The 24600-nt window shown below is 39.5% G+C and overlaps 1 protein-coding gene across 6 annotated transcripts in view; it reads right to left on the reverse strand.

The window, feature by feature from the left end:
• Positions 1 to 11943: 11943 nt before the first annotated feature.
• The window catches only part of SLC38A4 (solute carrier family 38 member 4), a 29261-nt gene continuing 16604 nt past the window's right edge, over positions 11944 to 24600 (reverse strand). For all 6 annotated transcript variants that reach the window (XM_042872327.1, XM_042872323.1, XM_042872328.1 and 3 more), the window contains 12 exons: positions 22778 to 22851; positions 22539 to 22631; positions 21370 to 21451; positions 21194 to 21276; positions 21012 to 21070; positions 20350 to 20628; positions 20150 to 20229; positions 18934 to 19034; positions 17869 to 17993; positions 15456 to 15600; positions 14715 to 14812; positions 11944 to 13237 (listed from right to left, as the gene is read on the reverse strand). In XM_042872327.1, the coding sequence (XP_042728261.1) occupies positions 13136 to 13237; positions 14715 to 14812; positions 15456 to 15600; positions 17869 to 17993; positions 18934 to 19034; positions 20150 to 20229; positions 20350 to 20628; positions 21012 to 21070; positions 21194 to 21276; positions 21370 to 21451; positions 22539 to 22631; positions 22778 to 22851 (1321 nt within the window). In that variant the 3' untranslated portion in view covers positions 11944 to 13135. The remainder of the gene's footprint in view (positions 13238 to 14714; positions 14813 to 15455; positions 15601 to 17868; positions 17994 to 18933; positions 19035 to 20149; positions 20230 to 20349; positions 20629 to 21011; positions 21071 to 21193; positions 21277 to 21369; positions 21452 to 22538; positions 22632 to 22777; positions 22852 to 24600) is intronic.

Here is a 24600-nt window from a genome sequence, read left to right on the forward strand (position 1 = left end):
ATATAGTGGGCTGTTGTCAGGCATTTTCAGAAGTGGTTGCTGCTGTACTCAGTAGTATAAAGCTTGTTGAAATTTCTCCTTGTCCTGCAAAATGCCTTTTACACATGGGAAATGATGGATTTCTGTTTTCGAAAGAAAGGCATACATCTCTGAAGAATCTGACAGGGACTTCTGGTTACTTTTCTCAAATTTGGTCCCAGTTTCAGAGTGAATGTTGTTGAGCTTACAGTAACCACATCAGATGTCAGGACAGCCCTCACCTGGGAACCTCTCTTTTTCTGCCTCAGTCTCCTGGTATAAAGGACCAGTGGGTTATCTCTCAGCTGCGCAAAGTATCAGTGATCCAGGGATGGGCTGAACTTGAGCCCTGAGCTGCAGATAAAGTTATTGGTCTGGTAGTCAGTGCAGTGGAGCCTCAGCTATCTGGAACCTTTTAGCATAGCTGCATTAAGAATGTTAATAATAAATCAGTGAACGGCTGAGGGGTTTGCCCTAAAAGGAAATCTTTCGAGCTCTGTTCTTTCCAGCTATGTTGTTTCTGGGAGGTTGGTGTGCTGTTTTCCTACAAAAAAAAAAGGCCCTTTTTTATGCTTAATACAAGATGCCAACTCTTGAGGTCCCACTGCTCTGAATAATTGGGAACACAGAGTCCTTTCCTACAGTGTGATTTAGGTCTTGTGATCTACTCTGGTCTTCTCATATCTGATTCTGACTTTAAATGAGCAGATTTTGAATTTTGTACAAGGCTGAATAAGTAGTTACTCATACATGCAACCTGATTTCGTTGAATGGAGCTAGTTGAGCATGACTGCTTAGCTGCTGGCATAAAGAGCTCATGACCTGCCTGAAGTGGCAGAGTGGTCATTTTTAGCAACAGTACATTTTCCTTCCTTTTCAGACTTGAGGCAAATATGTTCCTGGATGCAGGAAAAGGAGCACAGCATCTGACGTCCCTTGCAAAACAGAGGAACTGACTAACCATACAAAAAGGGGGAAAGAATCCACAGTGGAGTGTGTCAAACCCATGAATCAAGTTGTGTTATTACCTTTTGTTTTGTTTTTAAGCTGACTTGCTAACACAGTGAATCAAGTGAACCTTACGAAGTTAAGGAGGGCAGCCTGACCTCTTCTAGCCTCTGAGGGACTCCACAGCCTTTTTTCCAAAGTGGCAGGTGTTAATTCCAGAGCCCTGGAACAATATGAGCTTGGGATTAGAGCTGCCATCCTTAGACATGGATTACTAAATCAGTAAAGGCTTTCCTTTAGTAAGAGCTAGATGTATACTAAAGACAGCATCAGGATGTGACCTCAGCAATCCTACTTAAAATCCTTTTAGGTTTCAGTTGACAAATCTATTTTGTGGCTGTTTTCCTGCCTGTAATGTCGCTGTTGTGTTGTTCTATGTTTCAGCCCAGAAATGGTAACATTTGCTAATGGCTGAAATGCCTCATCTGTTATCTCATCAGTTAAATAGGTGTTAGATAACGATACTTTGTCAGTTAAAGAGCAATCCAGGACTTTGGATTTCATGTGAAGATATATTTGTAGATGTTAAGCCTGTTGATCAGACTTACTTTTTTTGGTCCTAATTTGATGATAGAAGTTAAGTTATGTGTACTCAGAAGGTATGCAAGGTAGCGTAATTGTGTAGATCCCTGTGAGAGACAGAAGACAACCTAACAGAGACAAAATTGGGAACAGAGGTATCTGGGAATTACTCAGTATAAATTCTCCCTATTATCAAATTTCCTTGTTGGCCCTACAACCAATAGAAAGCTCTCTATCTATAGAAAAGCTTATGGACAGCTGCCAACAGATGATTCCAGGAAGACAAGAATGGGACAGCTGGTGTGGAATACTTGACCTTGCTTTATATGATCCTGATATATAAAAAAACTCTGGAAACCTCAGGGTTCCCATAACTCTAGTGGGATTCACCACTTCCAGCCTAGTGGAGCAACGTTCTTGCCATTGACTCACACCTCCAATGGAAATGTCAAAGGTGTTCATTGCCAGTATTTTGATTTTTTTCATATCTCTAAGACTTTTAGAGATATGAAATAAGCCATGCAAATGCAGCTTGAGAAAATACAGTCATGAAACAGATTCAGCACATTGTGTGCACAGTGAGATTTTAAAAATCTCAGCATATAATCTGAGTGGCACAAGCATTTTCAGAGGTGTGTAAATAATGAAAATAGTAAACAAGGTACGTTGACTATAACTTATAAAGTGAAGAGTATATGAGGTCTCCAATTCGTTGGGCCAAGGGTATTTTCCAAAAAAATCTACCATTATAATTCCCTTCTTTTTTCTTCATTCTATGCTGCTGTGGTCTCTCTTGTCAGTCAAACAAGAATAGCTCAGAAAAATCGAACATTTCAGATTAAATTCCAGAATTCCTGGGTCTTCCAGTAGAGGGAAGTATTGTTTCATTTCCTTTGGCTTTGAGAGATTTTGCCAGTGAAATAAGGCAAAAGTACAAAATAGATGATCAATATTATACAAAACCAGAGATGAAAATGGTTACTTAGATCTTAGGAACACACACACCGCATTGTCTAGCAGGAGCAGACACTCAACATAAAAGAAGGCATAAAAGCTTCAGGATCAGGCCCTACATCATTTAATGTCCGTATGAAGGATGGAGAAACTACATCAAACAAAATTCCTGCAATGGAAGCTGAAAAATCAAATTAAAGTTTATCTGTTCTACTGTAAGTTATTTCCTAAATGACAATTGGTACCTTAAGCTATGACTTGTTTCCTTATTGCTGCAGATATATCCTATTAGAATTTTATTGTTTAAGGATAAGTGGGTCTGGAAGACCCTCATAACACAGGCATTACAGCTTCCTGAGGTGGCTCTGCACAAAGCCAGCTTGAATTTCTGCACTGTACTGTTAGGAGTGCTTGTTTGGGGAGGACGTCCCCAGCTGTCCTGTGGGTGCTAGGAAGCTGGCTCACATGGGACCGGAGACATTGTGCCAGAGAAAATTATTTTTATATTTATATACATATTTATTATTTGTAATTGTCCTCCTGCAGCAGAACACAAGGGAACGGGGTGTAACAGTACAGAGGTAGCTCAGGTTCACATGGTCCTGGGGCTGTGGATGTGCTGATACCAGCTGGCTCAGCCCACAGAAAGCTGATTTGGGAACATCAACGGGGGACTGAAAATATTAGGGAAAGAATACAGGCCTGGACAGCTGCCCTTATTTATTCACATGCTCCTTGGTGTGATTTTTCCTTCTGCTAATTATCAGTCCTGCTAAGCAAGGTGAACTGGGACAGCTTGGAGAGTGTGGGCTGGTGAACATCCCCGGAGGCAGTACAAACATGATCATCTTGCCTGGATATGGAAGCGAATTTCTCACAGCATCACAATGGCTGAGGCTGTAAGGGACCTCTGAAGGTCATTTGGTACGACCCATCTGCCCAAGCAGGGCCGCCTAGAGCAGTTGCCCATGTGAACACGAGCTGTATGGTTCTGCTTGTTCTTGGGTGTATCTCAGGGCCATTTTATGTGCTAATGTAGCCACAGATGCATTACCCTGAGTAGGGCCAGCTTGGGTGTTTCTTTCCTGGGATGTTCTGCCTGCAGAGGAGATAACATGCAGGCTGGCAACTGAGAGCTGACCAAATTGTTGTTGCTTCTGCTGAGGAGAAGCCAGGAAACATAGCCTCTCTGGCCCCTGCATGATTGCACCACGTGGTCTCACCTTTTCAGGTGCTGCTATAATGTGAGCCCCTGAAACATGGGCTGCAAAACTGGCGTGGCACCCTGGGTATGCTCTGAAGGAAGGGAATCCCTTCTTCTGCAGCTCTCTCTGTATAGCTATGGCTTTCAGTATCCTGCACAGCCACTCTACTGCACAGCTCACTGAGTGAATATCCCACCTTCATTTCTTTTTAACTTGGCAAGTATTGAAAACAGTCAGACAGGAGCTGCCTTCTCAGAGAGTCAAGATAGACTCACCTGTTCCCTCCTACTTTAATAGCACATGAGCCAGGCTGGCCTGGCATTTTCTCAGTTATAACTGGAGTAAACCAAGCCTTCTCTGAACATCTTTTTTTTTTCCCCTTCCCATCCAGCAACTATTGTGTTAAATTTGTCATTTTAAGTTCAGCTTTGTTTCTACCTCCTCACCTGCGCTGACTGTGTGGTGCCTCAGGAGTGATGTGAATGACCCTCACCACATGATACAGAATCCTCAAAACATGAGTCAAAGGGTTGGACAGACAGAAACCACTGTTCTCTGCAAGCTGGTACAGAACAATAGTGACTGTGTGTGATCTGTCACCATAACATTCAATTAAATGTTGATGCTGTTAAGAATATGAGTGGATATGGCAGAAATTCTTCCTCAGCTTGTTTGTAGTAGATTTTAGGATTAGTATATCATGCTCTGCAGGAACTCAAGAACTTGTGCTCTTTACATGGGCACGAGCAATCAGGAAGCAGCAATGTGGAGATTATTCAAAAATGGTCATTTATCTCATGTACGTTGTGTGTTACTGTGTCTAATATTTTTGATTTCTGACTGGGATTTTACCTCACTGATATTAAAATCTCTTTGAACTTTGTATGTAACTGAGCTGAATGCTTTTAAGGGACACATTGATATTATCAGTAGGTTGCTGAAAACTCAATCCAAATGTACCATCTGACATTCATCTAAATTCTCTATTCAGCATAAATGTAAATATAAAGAGATTTTAATTCAGAAGTTAAAAACACTGCACATTTTATTCCATACATACGTCAGGTACTTGGCACATCGTATTTTTGGTTTATGATTTCAATGAATTCCAAAGAATGACAACACCCCAGAAAAAAAGCCCAGAGGATTATGCTGTAACTCTTTATACAGGGGCGATAGGCTTTATGGAATAAAGCACATGCTTAGCATTAATCAGTATTAGTGTTTGTATGATTTTCTTCCATTAAAAGATAACATATGGGGTACCCAGAAGATGGGAAGTTATTTCAGGAACACAGGAACTTGTTCAGTGTGTTTCTTCTTGTGATTTTGTTGCCACTTATCTACGGATGCATGCAAATTTGTCTGCTTGCTTTTTATGGAATAATCTCATGCCAGCCAGTACTGGATATATGGTGTACGAAGTCTGCATACCTCAGCAGAGATGATCTAATGGTTCAAGGAGAGCAGTAACGCCACATTTACTGATTTCTGTGCATTGCCACAGGACAACTTGGGTTTTCATGAATACATTTGTTATTTATTTAGTTCTGGACAGTTTTAGTCACATTGAATTTCCCTCAAACTATTTCCCATCACTTGTTTCATTCCCAAGTGACAAGAAATTCATGCAATATACAGTGCCTTGGCCATCTCACTCTCACAGGGTTGTACCTGCTCTCTTATTGGTGAGCTGTAACTTTTCATGAAGGTTTGAACAAGACCACTGGGGCTTGGACCTCTGTACAAACATATATCAGTGTGATTGTTGCTATAGCAAAATGTGTTTGTGTATTATACATCACTGATTGCATGTCTGCCTGAAGCAGCAGTAATCATTCTGGTGAATTCATTTGTACATCAGCACTCTCCAGGCAATCTCCTTGCACAAGAATTGTCATCAGTAAAGTATTTTTGTACCCAGGAATGAGGAGAGCAGACAGTGCATGGTGGATATTTATAAACAGATGTTGGAGAAAACTTATTATTTTCCTAGTTGTCTGCCTTCTGTTCTCCATCTGAGAGAGGAGTTTCCTATCTCCTCTTCAGAGTGAGGGCCAGGTGGGGATGACTTTTCATCCCATGTCTTCTAATAGTCAATTTCATTGTAATTATAGACCAATGTGAAGATAGTGGTGAATTAACCAGAGTAAATTTAAAAGTTTTATTTGTTGTTCCTTAAGAGCTAAGATATTTATTTACTTATTATTAATGGCTTCCTCCTGGTGTTTTACAGTAGATGCTAAAACATATTTAGATAGCCATTGTAACTGGCATCATCCTCCAGTGTTGACTCTCACAAATATGGAAGGATTAAGATGACCAGAACATAAGGATCAAAGAAGCTGATGGAGTCATTTCCACTGCTCTGATGAAATCTCAGCACATAGAACTTGTGAACACAGACACTACAGGCCTTCCTCCCATACAATGTTGCAGAGACTTGGAATTATTTGCCTTCCCTCCGCCATGTACTTGCTTGGTAATGTTTACAAATCAGAGGTCGGCTCATTTAAACAGTCTTTTGTTGTTTTTCTCCCATAATATGATTGCAGAAAGGTTAATTTTAGGTTTGGAAAAGAAATCTGAACTCCAACGAGCAACTTTTAGTTGGAGCTTGTGGGGAAAAAAAGCTCTACCTTCAACTGCAGCTGAAATTGATGCATGACATAGGGATCCAGCCTTCTGTAATGAGAAGGAGGGGCTTGGATATTTGGAGTCAGTTGATATTATTGTGTAACTTTTTTTTTTTTTTTTCCCTCAGTGCATATTTGTGTGCGTCCTTCAGAGCAAAATATGTTGCCTTTCTCACTTGCTGCTGGTTGAAGAAGGCAAAATCATGTACTTGGCTCCACTGTGCTAGAAGGCAATACTTATCATGCCCTTTGAGCCCTTTTCTCCTAGAATTCATGTGTTTCTATATTACCAATAGCCTGTTTAGTTCTTTTTATTTGCTGATTCTGAAGCATAAAGCAATATTGAAAGTGGAACAGGAGTATGTCATTTGTGAAGGGAAAAAACAAAATTTGACGGTAGACAAGTTTTCTTAATCTCATTCAAGTAGATTGGTTCCTAGAATTTACTGTGATTATCCCTCAAAGCATAAACTAAGTACTGTAAGAAAGGTTTTCACACATGCACATAAATGTGAGTTCTTTCTTTTGACTTGGCTTTGAACCTAGAAAATGGTAGCTAAAGGTTTAGGTGTTCACTTGACTCCTGTATTGAATAAGTTACCAAGACTTTATCCTTGTGCTTCAAAGTGGCTAGAACACAGATTTAGCTGATACTAACTGCATGCTCCCAACTCTAGAAGTTAAGGATGTGAACACTTTGCTGCTGGTGACACAAATGTCTATGACAGAGAAAAGATTTTGGTCTCATCCAGTGGATGCTGGTGATGCCGTTTTCTTTTGCAATAATGTTGAGCTTGTCCTCATCTTGCTTTTGTGTACCTGAAGCCAAGTACAGTTCTCCCATGTAACCAAAATGTCTGTTCATAACTCTGGCGATGTGTATGAGTGTATATAAGAAAATGAATTGCCCTTGAAAAGGTTGTCTGACTCACTCTGCCATAATTGCAGTTAGATTGAATGTAACTTGTTGAATTTACATAGTACTGTGAGGTCTTCAGAATTCAAGACAATTTCAGGGTGCATTCTGAGTCATTTTGTCTTTCATTTCTCAATAGCTTTCAAGAACACAGTTGCTTTAATTGCCCACTGTTGCTTTAGCTGCACTTTGTGAGGGTGTTTGCACAACTCACTGTGAGTGAAGTTAGCAGCAGTACTCAGTGTCCAGCACATTCTTCATGAGCAATTAAAGAATCCACATTCTCTGTGGCAGTCTAGGGTTTGACGTTATTTCCTTTAGAGGATAATGTGGAATATTTATTTCTATTGAGCATACAAAATACAGATAATTCAATTTTTTTTTTTTATTTTAGGGTGGATTAAAACAGGTCTGAATTGTATTTTTTTGTAGAAAATTTATAAAATAACTTGTAGTATTCAAAGCATTATTAAAGACAAGGAGTGCATTAAGACAACAGAGGCACCATGACTAGGTTTATATTGGGTCACTGCAGGATCCAGATGTATGTAGTTGGTGGATGGGAACACATGGCTACTAATCCCTTCAACAGGGTTTTGAGGACATAAGTAGGGCACCTATTTTTGTCCACTAGCAATACATCAGGCTCAAGTGCCTCTGAATGGAGAGGAGGTACTTTCGCAGGCCAAGGGGAGAGCACCGAGTGATCTGTAGGAAACTAAATAACATGGGGTATTCGAAAAGGGGATCTGAAAAGAGCAGCTGTTGCTTCCAGAGTTAATTCCCAAATATTAGGAGACAGTGGTTTGTTTTATGCTAAGCCTCTGACTCATTTGAGATGGACCAATTTAGAGGTGGGGATTCAAAGGAGAGGTGTCTCTATCAGCACTTGCATTATGTAAATGAAGCTACCGGGTTAGTTTGACCGTGGCAATGTGGGAACTGGGTCAATTGCTTGTATGAAAGCTGAATCCACCAACCCCAGGCAGAGATGGTGGAATGATTTGGGTGTTCTGTAGGGGGAGAGGAAGTAATTTCCCCTCAGAGAAGAGAATAGAGGCTTCCATCAACCCTCCCCTGAAATGAGGTATGGATCCTCCTGTGAATAAACAGACAGGTAATAATTTATTTGCAGACAGCCTGTTATTTAGGACAGGGTAACTTTCCCAATACATACATGCCAGGAGAGGCATGTTCTGTACAAAAAGATGAATGAATGCTGTGAACACTTTCCATTTGTGCATGTGGAACTTGAAGCATCCATCTCGGTGTCCCAGAGACCTCTGGCCAAGCAGGAGTCCCAATATATTTATTTTTGCTTCTGCTGGGAGACAAACATCTCCTGGTTTATTGTTAGTAACAGAACAAGGTCTCCATCTCATCTCAAATTAGGGTGCTGTATTGGTTTCCAAAGATATTTGCCACTTTACGATGTGTTAGATTTAGCACTTAGCTCACCACATTGTCAGGGGGATTTGGGCTCTGTCTGACGTAACTCCTCACACACAAGTGGTGGGGATGTCCACCCCACAGCCCCTTGCAGAGGGTGTGCTGGTGGCTGTGGTGCTGTTTGTGGTGTCCCTTGAGACACTCAGCAGATTTTTGTATTGTGAGGCCAGTTAGCGCAACAATTATTTTTATTTTCTTGGAATTTTCGAAGGTCTGAAATGAGCAGCTGGAACCATTGTTATCTGCAAACACTAACCCAGGACTGCTGCTTGATCCAAGTGTGCAATGGGAGATTACTTGAGACCCCTTCCAGCTGCATGTCTCTTACAAAAGCAGTCTTTATGATCCATGTTCAGCACAAGCTTGAAAGTATTTTGAGTAAGTTGTCATTTCATTAGCTAAGACAAGCAGCAGCTTCTGTTCTCCAAACATTCATTTTTTGCAGGATGCTACCAGATTGCACAACACCGCATGGATGTGTTGAAGGAATTGACACTGCTGCACCAAAGACAACTTTGGTGGCAGAACATGACATCCCAAGCTCATCATAGACCCTCAGCCAAAGCACGTGGGCCAGAGGATGCCACTCTTAATGGAAAGCCATTTGCGTCTGTATGGGCTAGACCAAAATTTTGTTGCAGTAGCACATTTTTGGGAAAAATTCCACTGAAATTTTAAGCCAAATGAATGGAAAATTCCAATCTATACCATCAACTAGTCCTCTTAGTCAGTACTTGCTGACTAGCTTTAATTACTATTATGTCAGCCATTGAGAAGTAGCCAAGCAAGACAACGTTTACTGAAAATTAACACCAGAGCCAGCTGCTTTGCGGCTTATCTATCCCTGCTGTCCTTTTTTCAGATAGATGTTGTTTAACATTGTCTTTGATTACTTACAGAGTAGAAAGGACTTTGCCCTCTGATGAGTGTCCCTCGTTCAGTTTCTTTCTAAATCCAAAACTGAAACATGCGTTGATTTTTTCTGTGTTTTCTTTTTCTTTTCTTTCCAAATCAATCCTAGTATTCTTGTAATGTCCATTCAGTGATACATTCTTTTGTCTGAAAGAATGTCTAATACAGATTCATTGCTTTCTTTCTTTTTTGTCCTTGAAGACAAGTTTTTTTTTCCTCTTCTTTAGCTAAACTCATTCACTTGCATCAACTACATGAGTTTAATTAAGCAAGTTCAGGACATAGGGAATTTATAGCTCAAGAAACGTGAAAACAGAGCAAAGGAGGTGATGCAGGGAATTAAGGAGGCATAACCACCAGGAGAAGATCCGTGAGGATTTCGAGGATGTTGTGTCCCAGGCAGAGGTGGCGGTGTACACTTTGGAATGATGAGATGGGATGAAGGGGTGAGAGGATTCTGAGGGCGGTCCTGGGTGTAATGCAGGTACTGTTCATGTTCTGGGAGTCTGGCAAGTGTCTGGGCCTGCTAGCAGGCAGCTATGGGAGCAGGATGTCTGGCATGGGGTATGCAGTTCTCACATGAGCTCATTGGTGCTGGATAGACCCATGTATTTTGGGCTGTGATTATACATCAGACAAATATGTAACAGTAGGAAAATCTATAGCTCAGTGATAGGAAGTATTTATATAAAGCTGTGCCATCTGGTGCACACTCCTAACAGCAGCTATCCTTAGCTGCTGCACTGCGTATCTGGGCTAATCCCATGCCCCAAAGAATGATGCATTCAGTGTCATGCAGGTAGCTCAACTTTTAACACCAGCCATTCTCTACTCGATGATGTCAGTGAAGTTCCATGAATAGATACAAAACAGAGTATGTATCATGGTTATTGTATGAGGAAGCTACAAATTTATGCATACACATCTTTCTCTCTTAAAAGGGAGCACAGGTTTAGTGATGCTCATGTCAAGGCTTAGTTTGTCTCTGCTTGATTTTCAAAATATTCCTTCTCTTGCTAGCCTAAAACAGAAGAAAAAGATCTGCAGTCCTTGAAAAATTCATTTATTGTACATCAATGGATAGTTTTGTAATAAAAATCCTCATTGTCAACATGACAGGACAAACAAGAAAATGCAACATCCTCCATTTCCAGCAGTGCTAAGAAGTTAGTGTGCAATGCTAGCCTTACTCCACTAACAGCTGCATGTTGCTGTGAGCAGTGCTTATAAACTAGAATATCTGACATGTTACAGACTCTCCACCTTTATGCTGGACACCAATATTTTTGTGCCATTAAAAGCCAGTGACTAGAGCCATCGTTCCATAGTTTTTTGGTTACTTCTCTTGAGGTCATCTACATTTTATGTGAGACATGAATTTCTAAGTTTCCACATGCAGCTGCAGACAATAGCTGTAACTGCTCTGAAACAGAAACTCAGTTATGTTTCGTTTTTCCCTACATGTAACTCACTAATGCTAACAAGAAGAGACGTGTTGGGATACTGCTATTAACTTTAGTTCACATCAAAGCTCTTCACTACTAATAGAACGTTACTGGTATTCGTCTGCTTCAAATTGAACAAAATATGGGAAACTTTAAAGAAAAAAAACAAAGCCAGTCAGCATTCACAAGGGTGTATGGCCTAGAGTATTAATGATGCAGTACTCAAGTGAGTGTAAAATAGCGCTCAGAAGGACAGTAGTTGACATGGAATATATAACTGATACATTTTTCCTGCCAACTTTTATGTCTACCCACACTTATCAGGCATGCACACAGAGAGACACACATGGTCAATTTTACGTGAAGCTGAAGAGTGGACAGAGGCAGCTTTTGTTGGCTTTCAGAGTTCACATGCGTGCATACAACAGACTTTTAAATTGAAAAATGGAAACACCAGTTAAAGGAGACTGGATTTTCCTAAACATGTTAAACCCAACAACTGCACTTTCCCACTCATTCCGTCTTCTACTGAGCCCCTGTCACCTCTCTGACTACTTTTCCTTTGAGAAAAATAGTACAGAGAGCATGTGTAGAGTTCCCCATAGATCTGACAAAATGCAGTCTGGAGGCCACTAGATGCTAATTAAGCATCCTTATAACATGGAACATCACATTCTTTTCTCTCGCACAGCTGTGTAGCACAATACATTTGAGATTATCAGTAATATCTTTTCCTTTGCGTAGCTTAATTATGCATGCTTTTGAATGCTGGCATATGCACAGCTGAGCTGAGATAAAGCCACAGAGCAAGTTAGCCAAATTCTTGGTTTATACTGGTAATGCAGAACCTTGATGCACATATTAAAAATTCACAAGAGGAAAACAACTTGTCATTTATTGTAACATAAGTAGTAAATGTCTGAATTTGTTTTTACACAGGTAACGGCCAGGGTTTGTGGCAAGTGTATTTCAAATGCTACTGAATAAAATGAGCCTTTAACGAATCCAGTAATCCAAAATATTTTCTTCAAAACAATACTAAATGTGTGGCTGTGAAAACAGAGTGACATATAAAATAAAATAAAAAAAAAAAAAAATCAGAAATCATGTACCAGAGGGTAATATTTTTATAACTAGAAGAAAACAAAGGATTATGTACATAAATACAGATATTTATATATATAGCAAATTACAGTTTCCTGCACTGAACATTTATCAAACAGACAAGTGCTGAACAATACTGCATAGGGTGCTCAGCCACACCGTGTGGTCTCCTTAAATTCCCGTGAGAATGGAAGACAAGCTTCTATGGAGGATGGAACTTGTTCAGTGATGCAAGCTCAGACAAGAATTAAAAAAGCTAAGAAAACCAAAAATCCCACTCTAGAATTGCCTAACGTTTCCAGCAGAGACACCTTTAACAACAACAAATGAATGGTCAGATGTTCTTCAGTCACAGCACAGGGGCTCCTGCACGAGAGAGCTTTATTCCATACAACAGCCATCATGTGTCAAGGGTGACAAATATGGGCAGTGTATCTGATGCTCGGCTTTGTCCACTGGCTTGCCAAATCTGTCACCTTTCTGATAGACCAGTACATGGGGAGAAGTCACTTTTCTGATCCCCTATAGAAATCATACCTTTTCTCTAGGAGCTGGGCACCTGCTCCTATGTGCTTCATGTGCAAAACAAGGCACTAGCTGGTTTTCTGGCCATTACCTTTCCAGTGCTCTAGGAACCGTGTTATGAATATAATGGGAGAGGTGAAAAAGGATGGGACCAAACGACTGTTAAGGACTACGTACACAGTTATTCTTATATTTGTTTTGAAAATAGAAAGCACCCACATCACACATTTTATTCAACCTGGCTAGAAATGCTAAGCTCGGGTTCCTGATGCATAAATAACCATCCTGTGACATAGACTCCATTGGGTTCTAGTGTCCTACCCAGAAACTGTCTTCAACATATTGCAGTTACTAGCTAGGAATAGCTGTGCCATGTTGGTGTCCTTTAAAGCACACAATACAAACATTATGGTATGAAAAGCACTTGGTTCTTTCCACAGGTTAGTGATGTCGGGAACTTGGGGGATTGTAAATCCAGTCCATTACAATGAGAGTCATACTCACAATCATGAAGATTATGCCAACTATAAGAAAAATTAGAGCCTGTAATTGAAAAGTAAAAATGTATTAATGAAGAAAATGACTGAGCATACTGTAGTTTAGACTTTTCCAAGGTAACCACATTTCTATAATGCTGAGGTCTTGAATTTGGGCCATTCTCTGTGACTGAATTTAAGTAGAACCATACAGGGCTATGTGAATCAAAGTTAATTTTATGTAAAATTTCAGTCCAAAAGAGCCGAGCTTTACAAAACTAAATCTAAAAAAAAAGCAACCTAAATTTGTTTATATAAATAATTATACAAATTGTAACTGAAGAACAGTTTCTTTTCCTTTAAAAATTGACCAATTTTCAGTGCATATTCTTTGTTTCCAATATCAATAACAGTTTCAGAGTTAATCCTTTACATCTTTATTAGACAAAAGATAAGCCCATCTTTCTTCTCTGAAAGCATTTCTGTATATAGTTAAGTGATCTAGGTGCTTACATTCCCACTTTGCTTCAGTGGGGCTTTAGCTTTCAGAATCTGTCCACACTTAATAATAATCTACATCATAACACAAAGAGAAATATTGTACGCGATCTTTGTGCAGAGTGTGAAATTCTAGATATGCCTAGCACAGAATCATGAAGAATGAACAAAGAGCCATGGAAAAATATGCATAGTTTATCTCTCTAACAACAACTGTTCCAAAAATTATCTTCAGAGATCATTTTATGGTAACGATCCTTTTCTTTCACACTTGCCACACACGTCATGTACAAATTGAACTTCTCCCATTTCCATTTACTTTCTTTTTTTAAAAAATGTATACAAAGCTGTACTTACGTATGTCTGCTTACGTTATGTGCCTGAATATATATTACATCAATATATTTTGATTAAGTGTTCAAAGGACATATCCTCAGTGATACTGTTAAATTTCAGGTGACTATTGTGTGCATTAATACATGGATACAAGATGCTGCTGCATCAGTTCAGCATGATGTATAAACACATGCTGCACATAAATGATAGATCTTCATTTGTATCTCCTTTCAGTGTATGAATCTATTCCAATGGAGAGCTCTCATCTTTGTATCACTTCATTATCTCTTCAGTATAACCTCCTTCTTAATCTAGACCTTACATCTTCCTATTAACCCATAGATAGCCTTCTAGCATGGACCAACAGCTTTTTATGCACAATTTAGGTATCAATTATATAGGTGAAGATGTTAACTACATCTTAGATCCAATTAAATAAATTAGATTTTCTAGTGTCTTTAGAGACACTTTAACTTAGATGCTTGCTATTGTTAATTTAGCAGTTGGAGTAGAGCTTTAAGCAATTTCACTTGCACAGCATGGGTCTCCATGCTATGGTGAAACACATTGTCCAATCTGTGTTTTGGTGAGCCCCTACCATTTACGATCAGCTTTCAGACACTGCAAGTAAAAGCCCTTGAATTTGGGGCTGGTGGAAAGCACACACCCTCCCATCATCCTTCCTCAAAAATTGCTGCCAGCACCCTTACCCCTATCTTCTGGGGAGACCTCATGGGCTCCTTCTTAACAAGTCGCAGGTAGAATGCAGAGGGGAGGATGAAGATCAGCATGGTGGCAGAAGAGGCACCTGGAAGAGAGACCAAAGTTGAGTACCATGTTGTGTGACGCTCTGCCAGCATAGTTCACCCACAAGGTGAAAAGAGATGGGGAATATTCGTGCAGAACTTGCCTGTGGTCATGCATGACCTTCAAATTGCATGGCTTCAACTTCAGGGGGCTTGAAAGCCCCCTGCAGAAGAGTTGGGTTTCTCTTTAAGGAATAATTTCTGTGGGTTTTATGGGGACTGATTTGGGCAACTTCCTTTGGAGTACAGTTATTATTGTCCGCTGAGACCCATCCTCAAGTTTGGCACAGAGATATCCAAGTACTTGAGTTCTCAGAGCTGAAGAGACATTAGTTGTCTGTCTGCAAGTAGATGTGAGCATGTGAGCTGTTCAAGTGGGGACAAAAGGGCACCGAATCATAGAATGGCTTGGGTTGAGAGGGCTTAAAGATCATCCAGTTCGAACTCCTCTGCCATGGGCAGAGTTGCCAGCCAATAGACCATGGGGACTTCACATTACCTTTTGAACTTATCCCATATAAAATCAAATTGGTGTTTATGTTATTCCACTGTAAGATCCACATGGAGACTATCATATAGTCCACAAATGTAAATATGTTGTAGAAAGTATAAACACAGTAAACAAAAAGTATTTATGAAACCTACCAATAAATCCAAATATGTCTTTAATAGCCGGAACAAAAATCACAAGCATGTTATTAAAAGCAAGAATTACTGCTGCAATCAGAAGGTGTCGTATCCAGCTGAACGGCCTTTTGGGAAACAGTAATGCACTGATAGATGAACGAATCTGGAAGACAAAAATAATCCAGGAAAGTAAAACAGCACTTATTTTACCTTTGCTTCTTGCTTTTTAAATGGCCTACATTGGTTACTTTTGCTGTGAGAAATTCTGACCAAAGAATTGTGTTTTCAATCTTAATGTAATCTCACTCTTGTGTAGGTTTTTGAGAACTGGGTTCACAGTTTCATGCAGAAACTCAAATATTTGCTGTGTAGGAGAAAGATGAGTAAATAGGGTGTAAAATCGGGGAGATGAAATCTGCTCAACTGAAAGATGTGGTATCAGCAAAAAAAAACAAACAACAACAACCACAACCAAACCAGTCCAGAGATCCCCCCACTGTGAATACTAATCAGCAGGCAAAATACGCACAGGTGAAATCTGAGTAGAGTTGCTGTATTCCTGAACCTGATCCCCCTGAAAATCTCACAGGAGATCTGCAATTTACTTTTGTAAAAGAAAGAAAGCTTTTGTTTTACTTTCATTAAACACACAAATATATCTATCAAAATATAAGCATCTCTTACCACATGGAAAAGATATCAAATTATAGATAAAAAAGCTGTTGCAAAAGATCCTTTTTTTGCTTTACTTTCTCACACAATAGAGTTGGGTTTGTCTTTGCTTTTTCATCAGTGAAAATGGAAAGTAGGAGAAAGGTCAGCTGCAAATCCCTCTGGAGGCAGTAGATAATGTTACTGTGAAGTACTGTGATAAGCTTAGAAGATTTGAAAGGTAGAAGTTGAAACTGGGAAAAGCTCAAGGCTCACTTCTGCTTCTGGATAAGTTTGGCTGTTCAGTAATAGTATGGAATTCTGTCAGACTCAAAGCCCATCATATGAAAATGCAGCGTTCATTTTGCATGCTGTACTTTTCAGGCTGACATGAACATACGTTACGAAGAAAGTAGGTAGCAAAACTTTCACCTGGTCCCTGAGTTGGTGTAAAACACCTTTACCACTCTGAAGAAGCACTGCCTGCATTCCTGTTCACTTGTCAGTATCCTGTGCATTATTACTGCTGTCATGCTGGCGCTGACGTGAAGTCACGAGACTGAAATTTCACACTGAATAATGGTAAATAGACTTTTTTTTAAAGGAAATGCAATGATTTCTTTATTTTTATTATTATTTTTTAAAGAATAAACTCTGACCACTTTATGAAAATGTAGTAATTCATAGAAAAACTGCTGTATAACGATGCTGCTTGACTGGAGTAATTGATTTATAAGTGATGCTGAACTTGATGGGCAAGAGAGTTGTTTGATGTGCAGAGTTTAAAGAAAATTATATTTCTTCTGTTTTTTTTTTTTTTTATTTTTTAAGGGCAATTAACTCTGCGGTGTGTAACTGCTAAGCCTTTGCACATTATTCAAACATAAAAATAATTATGCAGAAAGCTAAAAATGCAAAATGCTGCTTCTGACAGATAGAGGCTTTTGCAGTGCTCTCTGTTTTCCCATGAAGAATGCTGAGCTAGTTAAGAAAAATTCAAGCACTGAGTCATTGGTTAAAACATAATATTTAGGGCAGACCAACACAGTATTCTGAGCAGGATAAAGCCCTCAAAGTAATTGGTTCATCTCAGAACATATTTTTTGGCAGGCAACCTTGAATGATGATCGCTGTTCTGAAGCATTTATCAGTGAGCCTGGAAACAATACCTACATAGAACTGGTATTTGCATCCAGGACAATAGAAAAGCAAAACTCCAGGGCTGCTGCTCTTGTCAGACAGCGACAGCCACAATGCAGGCCAATGGGAGCCCACCTGCACAAGGTGCTGGACCTAGGCCTGCTCCACAGAACAACACACAAGCCCCCCAGAACTTGCTGGCCACCAATGTTTTCTGCCTGGCTACATTGGGAAGGCACAAGGGACAGTCACGGTGTAAACTGCATGCATTCTGTTGAGTTTGGATGCTGTAGTAGGTACGTATTAGGAAATCTTGTAGGCAGTTTGAGTATATCTCCAGTCTTCAGTGCTTGTGCTGTTAAATATAGCGCAGAAAGAGCCAGAGGGAGCCAGGGCAGTTGTTCCCGATTTATTTCTGGTTTATTTATAAGGACTGATTTATTTCAGTCTTTCAAAGTTTGCAACCCTAGCTGCCTAATGTGGTTGCTGTGGGCAAGCTGCATATGAAACAACTTGCTCCCCGAAACAAAACCCAGGCTTGCTTTTCTTACCATTGTGTTAAGGCCTGCTTCTGCTAAGCACATGAAATTAGTGTCTACAGGCCAGCCCAGATTTCATCTCCAGCAGCTCTTTTACTTACAGGGAAGAGGACAAGGGGCACAGTCAGGGTGACAGCCACCAGCACCGCGAGGCGCACGGACAGAAGGAGGGCATCAAAAGTATACACCCTGGTGTATGTGTGAAGTAGCTCATCTTCAACTTCCCCTGCAAAAAGGAAACAGAAGGGATCTAAGTCCCTTACATGGTACCTACACACACGAAAAGAGGTCTTTATTTTGCTGCCAGACAAGATTAGCTCTGGCCCAGCTGCTGCCATCAGATCCATTTTACGGGCTGGACACCAAAGAGGAATTTTCCCGGCATGACTGATACAAGTCCATCATTCAGAGATGACGAGTATAGCACATCTGTGAGATAATGCTTTCTACTTCAGCTTCTCAAATGACTTTCGCAAAGTCATTGCTTGGATGTGTAACCTAGGGCAAAAAAATTTCTCTGATACAAGACAAAAAACGAATGACTGAACTGGGAACATCTCTGAACCTCCATCCAAGCCTCCCAGCCCTTTTGCCAAAGCAGTACTGTGTTATTTACTTCTTTGCTGTAACAAAGGAACTAATGAGGTAAAAAGACGTGGCGTTTACATGAACCAGTGTGCTAATATAGGAGCTACTCTATTTACCTACTGCTTAGTCCAGTTCATCTGTATTCTCTTTATGCTAGAATGGTTTGCTCCTGTTTTTCAGCACAGGTGAGGCTGAATTTACAGCATCAGAGCCACGGTGGGTAGCAGCTAACAGTGTCATGTAAAACTATTGAGCATCAGAGTATTTTTAATGTTTCACTCTTGGCTTTTTCCAAGAGCCAAGCTTACAGCAGTTTGCTGTCTGAGCTCACAAAGCCATGAAATGCACAACTAGACCAACTAAGGCCCTGACGGATGAGGACTGTGTGGCCAGAGAGCTGGATAAGTCTCACTGTTTATGCAGGAGGTTACATACAGTATATTACTTTTGAATAATACTAGTGCTTGAATTAAGGCCCATAGAAAACACATGAACACTTCTGTCTTTATATGATTGATCCATCTTGTCTGTTTTGAAACAAGAGAGAAAATTCTGTAAAGAACAGGCTTTTAACCTACCATAGAAGGTAAGATATCCAAAGAGACCAGCCAGAAGATACATGATGAGCATGCCAGTGATGGAGACGTTTGAGACATTCTGCATTCGCTTTTGGGAACGACTGGAGTAGGAGAGAAAAAGAGTAACAGTGCTATTCTTATAAAGCTTCTACTTGCACAAGAAGTACTCTGAGAAGCCTCTACTGACATTCCCTCGTGGCTAGAAAGTTCATAGCAGCTGTGCGCATTATGCAAAGCTCCTGAAGCTTTGTGACAATAGCTCTACACAGAACAGCACCAAAAGAATGAATTGAAACTTCATTTCTACTGCTTACTGAGTGAAAAACATGTAAACAAATATTTTTTAAAAATATCATTATTTCTATACTATAAATTTCAAATAGTGCATTTTAAATAAAAAATGGAATAGCTAAAACCGTATGGCTGGTAACAATAATGAGATGAGTTTTCAGGCAGCTCTGTTTGAATATTCCTTTTTATCTACACAGCACTGTTCTGCAGGTTCAAGTATCTCTTGTAAATCAACTCCTTTCTTCAGAGAACCCTTGGTTAAATATTTCTTTATAAGGAAATCTTCAGCTTATAGAACCTGGAAACAAATTTCATATCATCTGATAATTTTTAATTCTGAGGTTAAGGATGCTAAAATAGGAGGTAATACGGCTTGGCCTCCTTGAGTTTTGCAACACAAACTCCTGGAATATAATTCTTGTTGCTGAACAACTGCATTTTTTTAGCTTTTCCCAACTATCAGTTTAAGCAAATGTTTTTGATTTTAATATTTGGTAATCAAAATGGGGTAGGTTAAGAGTCAGTGTAAGACACTCATGGCATTAACTAATGGCATCCCAGGGAACTTTAAGAGTAAGCGACAGCTGACTCTGACGAAGAACTCATTAAGATATTTTTAGAGACCAGAATTCTTGGTTTCAGAGCTGTCTGTTGTGCAGCCAAATTCCCCGTCATATTTCATGTCATTCAAAGAACTGTCCAAACTCATCCTTTCCTTAGTTCATATTAATGCAGCTCTATGAACAGCAGTTCTTTGTCAGTTCTTTAACTATTAGGTGAAAGCAGAGCTGATATCCGTTTATTATGGTGCAAAATAAATCATTATCAGGTAGGTGACTATAGAGCCACAATCAGGGCAGAACAGGAAGAAAGTGATGTCTGCTATCGTTAACTGGAAGTATGGGACAAAATTCAAGAACCTTACTCTTTCAGTTCACTGTATATTGGTAGCACCTCAGGGTGGCATACGAATGCAAATGCCAGGATGGGTATTGCATAGGCAGTCTGTAAAATAAAGCTCCCATTAGTATGAATGGTCACTGCTATAAGCCTCTGACTTTTGGCAGGCAGCAGTTTAGCTGTGGCACAAATGGCAAAAGACAAATTCTACACAATCTCCCTTACCCGTGAGTTGAACACAAAGTATTTCGGCTGACATGTGTCACTGCTGTCACTGTGTGCTTCATATTCTACACCACTTTTGAGGAAAGTATCTCTTGGCTCTTCAAGGCCTGGCACGTGCCCAACTGTATTGTCCATCATGAAATTCACACCAGAACTGAGAGATTCATTTGATAACGTGACCAGGTGCATTGGCAGTGTGATGTTGGTGGCCGTCCAGTTTCCAGCCCCATGATCCATGATGGGGAGAGGACAGGGTACTTGAAATTTCTTTAAGATTACCTACAATACAGTAGACAATGTCATCAGTAGAGTACTCCTATATGAGACTAAATTTACAGCCATGACAAACCAGCAGGAACAAAAACAGGCACAGAGAAAGGAGAAGGGAAAGAGGGAGCATGAAACCAAACACTATCACTTCTGCTTCTCCAGCAAATAATTGCTTTTATTCTGGTTCTGCTGTTGCTCTGCTTTATGTTTTATTATTTTAAGTGCAGCTTTTTAGTTTGATCTTTTTAATTCTGGTTTTATTCAGCACTCAGTTCGTTTTGCAGGTGCTATTCTAACATCCATGTTAAATTGCGATGGTAAGGGATTTATTAATGTTGTGCAGTTCACAGGCTCTATATTTGCTTAGAGGCAAGTCCTGAACAATTACCTACCACACTGACAAAGAAAACCATACACGTCAGCGAAAAACCACTCGTATAACCAAGATAACCTATGAAGCAAAAAAAATAAAAAAAATAAAAAAAATGTATATGTATATATATGATTCAGCTACATATAAATTCACAATCCTAATAGAAATAGGAAAAGAGGTTAAGTGGGACATTAGCCTTACCTAATGTTTTTAGAAGAGAAAGGGGAAGAATAATCACAACTGTTACAAGTATGACAAGGTAGTTCCCATTCAGGTACCATTCTCTAAAGAGGGGAAATAAAAGATAACAATCATTATCATTGACATAGCAAAATTTTTTTTTTGATCTCAGGTTCAGGTTAGGCAAAAGTACCTACCCAGAATTCTCCTCGAGCTTCATAAATGCTCTGATCACTTCAGGAAGTTCATATTTAATGATAAAGAGGTAGCTTGACATTGCTGAAAATCAAGCAAATGCTTTCAGAGAAAACAGAATAAATCCAACAAAAATAATTTGTTTTAAAAAGCATCGATGCTACATGAAAAACATAGCGTTTTGATAAATCAGATTTTGCTAAAATACAGAAAGAATTTTATTCAGATCACAATGCAAATAAAGAAATGTTATTTAAAGAGATATTTTTCTCTTATGAACATGTCCTGAATGAAATCTAGCATTTAGTCTTAGACTACAACAGTTACTACTAATTTAACAACATACTCAAATCACTGCTATGAAATTTATACCTGTAAGTTTTCCTTTTGTTTTTCTTTCTAAATCTTGCTTTTCCAGCGGACACTGTCTACCCACTTTTTGTAGAAAATTTGGTTGTCACTTTCTCTAAATCTCTTTGTCCATCTTGTCCCTTCTGTTTCTAATTTCTTTCTCCAAATACTCTACTGCACATATCTAAAAAGCTAGTTTTCAAAATCTTTGGCAGAAGAAGACTTCCACATCTCATTTAAATATATTGGCAGACAGCACAAATTTTATCCTACACTGGTCACAGAGAGTTCTTTGAAACTCACTGGATCAACCTGGACAAGTTGAAAACCACTGGTCCACAAGAAAGAGGTATTCCTCTGAATTACCAAAGCATACATGTTTGGAGAATAAGAGGAAGACCTGGAATAGGATATATTATGTACACAATCAAAAAAGCTATTGCAATAGATAGATATAAACCAGCTGTGTCTAGGTAGAAAAGTAGGAGTCAGAACTATGTTCTCCTTTTAGGTGATATTCATCTCTTCTAAGGCAGATGCCTAGCTTGTGCCACAGTCAGTGAAGAGACCTGGCCAAGCCACTTTAGTCATCGCAGAAGTACCTGCGTTGCTCGTGCAGATATCTCATGCAACAAGCTTTTAGCAGACACCACTGTGTCATCTGAAACAAGGCAAGATTTCCTTTTGCATTCCTTTGCTAATAACATGTGTTGTATCCTGGTCATCTATGATGTAATTTAGTCAGAGAGAAGAAAGTACTTCTGTTTTCTAGAAAAGCACTGGAAGTTAGAAAGCTATTCTAAAATCTTTTTACCCTTACCTCCAATATTCTGCATTGTAACTGAAATGAAAACACTACACTTCCCAGGCCATCCAAATGCCTTTTCTCCCAGTTTTTCATATATTAATGAACCTAAAAAAAAAACCAAACACCCAAAACACCAAAATAAATAAGAGCCATGGACCACTACAGTGAATGCATATGAGAAATTGCATTCCAAGATAAGAAAATGTGCATGCAATAGAGATTTCTGGTCAGTTTCAACCTGATCTTCATACCTCCTTCTTTTGATGTCTTCAGTAAGAGGTGGACTGAGTAGAGTGACAGCATTGCCACGCTGAGCAGCAGAACTCTGTAAAGCAAAACGAAAATCAGAATCTCATGCAGCACATCAGGAATACTCAGTTAATTTGAATGGATGTTTGCTTGTTCCGAAGTTCAATGTGTAAACATCTCTAGCAAGAGCGTGCCTAGTTCCAGGACTCATGGTACAAAATGAATAGATATGGGTTAGCTGTAGGTTATTCATGGCTGAAGTTGCACCTTAGACACTTCAAAAGCCTCTCAATGTTTGCTTAAGTCCAGACAGGTGCCAATTTATTTCACAGAGGCAGAATGCTGTTTTAGTAAGACTCAACAAAAATAAACAGATCTCAGGTCTTTGGACTCATCTGTTCAGTGGCCTCATATTTTATCTCTCCTTATACAGATTTATAAAAAAAAAAAAAATAATCCTCAAAACCTAAACTGTGACTGTGACAAATTCACTGCCAACTTCTGCCTAGACTTCTCTTATTTTACTGTATAATTGTAGATATCAACTTTAGATGCACACTTTGCAAAGTACAAGTATATAAGGAATCCTACATAATGCTGAAGTGTGGTCTGACAGTGGAAGATATGCTTTTGCAGCACTTGCAGCATTCTCTTCTAACTTAGTCTGCTTAAAGGTACTGGTGCCTGCCTTCATTAATTCTGATTATTGCCATGTTCCTTCCACACATTTGCATCTTTTGTGATTTCAGATGCCGTCCTCTTGCAAAATGCTGGTGAAAAACATATTGCATGATATTTTCAGTGCATAACATTGTGGGCAACATATCTTACTATCACAACCATCTTGCCGTCAGCCTGCATAAGCATGGGAAGGAGATGTCATGATAACATGACAGAGCTAGGAAGTACCAACTCTACTGATAATGCCTTATTCTATGGCTGAACAGAGTTCCATTCCTCTGAACACAAAGCTTCATATAAAAATGGGAGATACTGACAGCCAATTCTTTGTATATGAATTGTAGCCTGAGACATTCGTTTAATGGTCAGGTGGTGGTCAACAGACCAAGTTGCTTTCTCTAAGAGAGACAGACAACTTTACAGAATTTGAGTGAGTAGATTTCTCTCATGCAGTGAGCTCAGGCCGTACATTAAGGGGAGCTCACATCTGACATTGCAGTGTATCTTTCCAAAACGGCATCTTTCTTGATGAGACCCATCCAGCCTCTATACAAAGACATGACCTCTGAGTCCTGGCATATGGAGTGCAAACCTCCTCTGTGGGAGAGGAAGGCGCAATGGCAACTCTTGAGGAGATTCTGAGTTCTAAATTAGAATTAATGTACAGCAACTTCCATTAGTAGATGGAATTTTCCTGTGCTACTAACGTCACAATCTGTGGAAACAGAGGAACTTCCAGCAAGCATATACATGCCACAGGGGTAACTATATCCTCACACAGTTCTTCAGTTTTAAATAAAACTCCTTCCTCTGCCAAAAGGAAGAATGTTCTAATGCACAAAGTATGGAAGTAGGACAGAAAAGAAAATGAACTGTGGGGTGGAGACATCCTTTGTTTTTGTTATATGACTCTATAGGATTGCTCTAGCATAACTGCAGGCTTGCATTCTGCTTTAGCACTGACAGTACAGACAGCCAATCCTTTGGATGAAGGGATCCTGAAGAACAAAAATGTTGCAACGGTAATTTTTTCCCCTCAAGTCTCAATATATCACAATTTTCTTTGCAGTGATAATTTATGACAATACTGTGCTCAGAGCACAAGTGCTCAGAGAAAGCTGGGGAAAAAGAATCCTACATTTTC

Source organism: Lagopus leucura, unplaced genomic scaffold (genome assembly GCF_019238085.1).
Source record: "Lagopus leucura isolate 7727_CA_CO unplaced genomic scaffold, USGS_WTPT01 Super-Scaffold_100008, whole genome shotgun sequence".
NCBI lineage: Eukaryota > Metazoa > Chordata > Aves > Galliformes > Phasianidae > Lagopus > Lagopus leucura.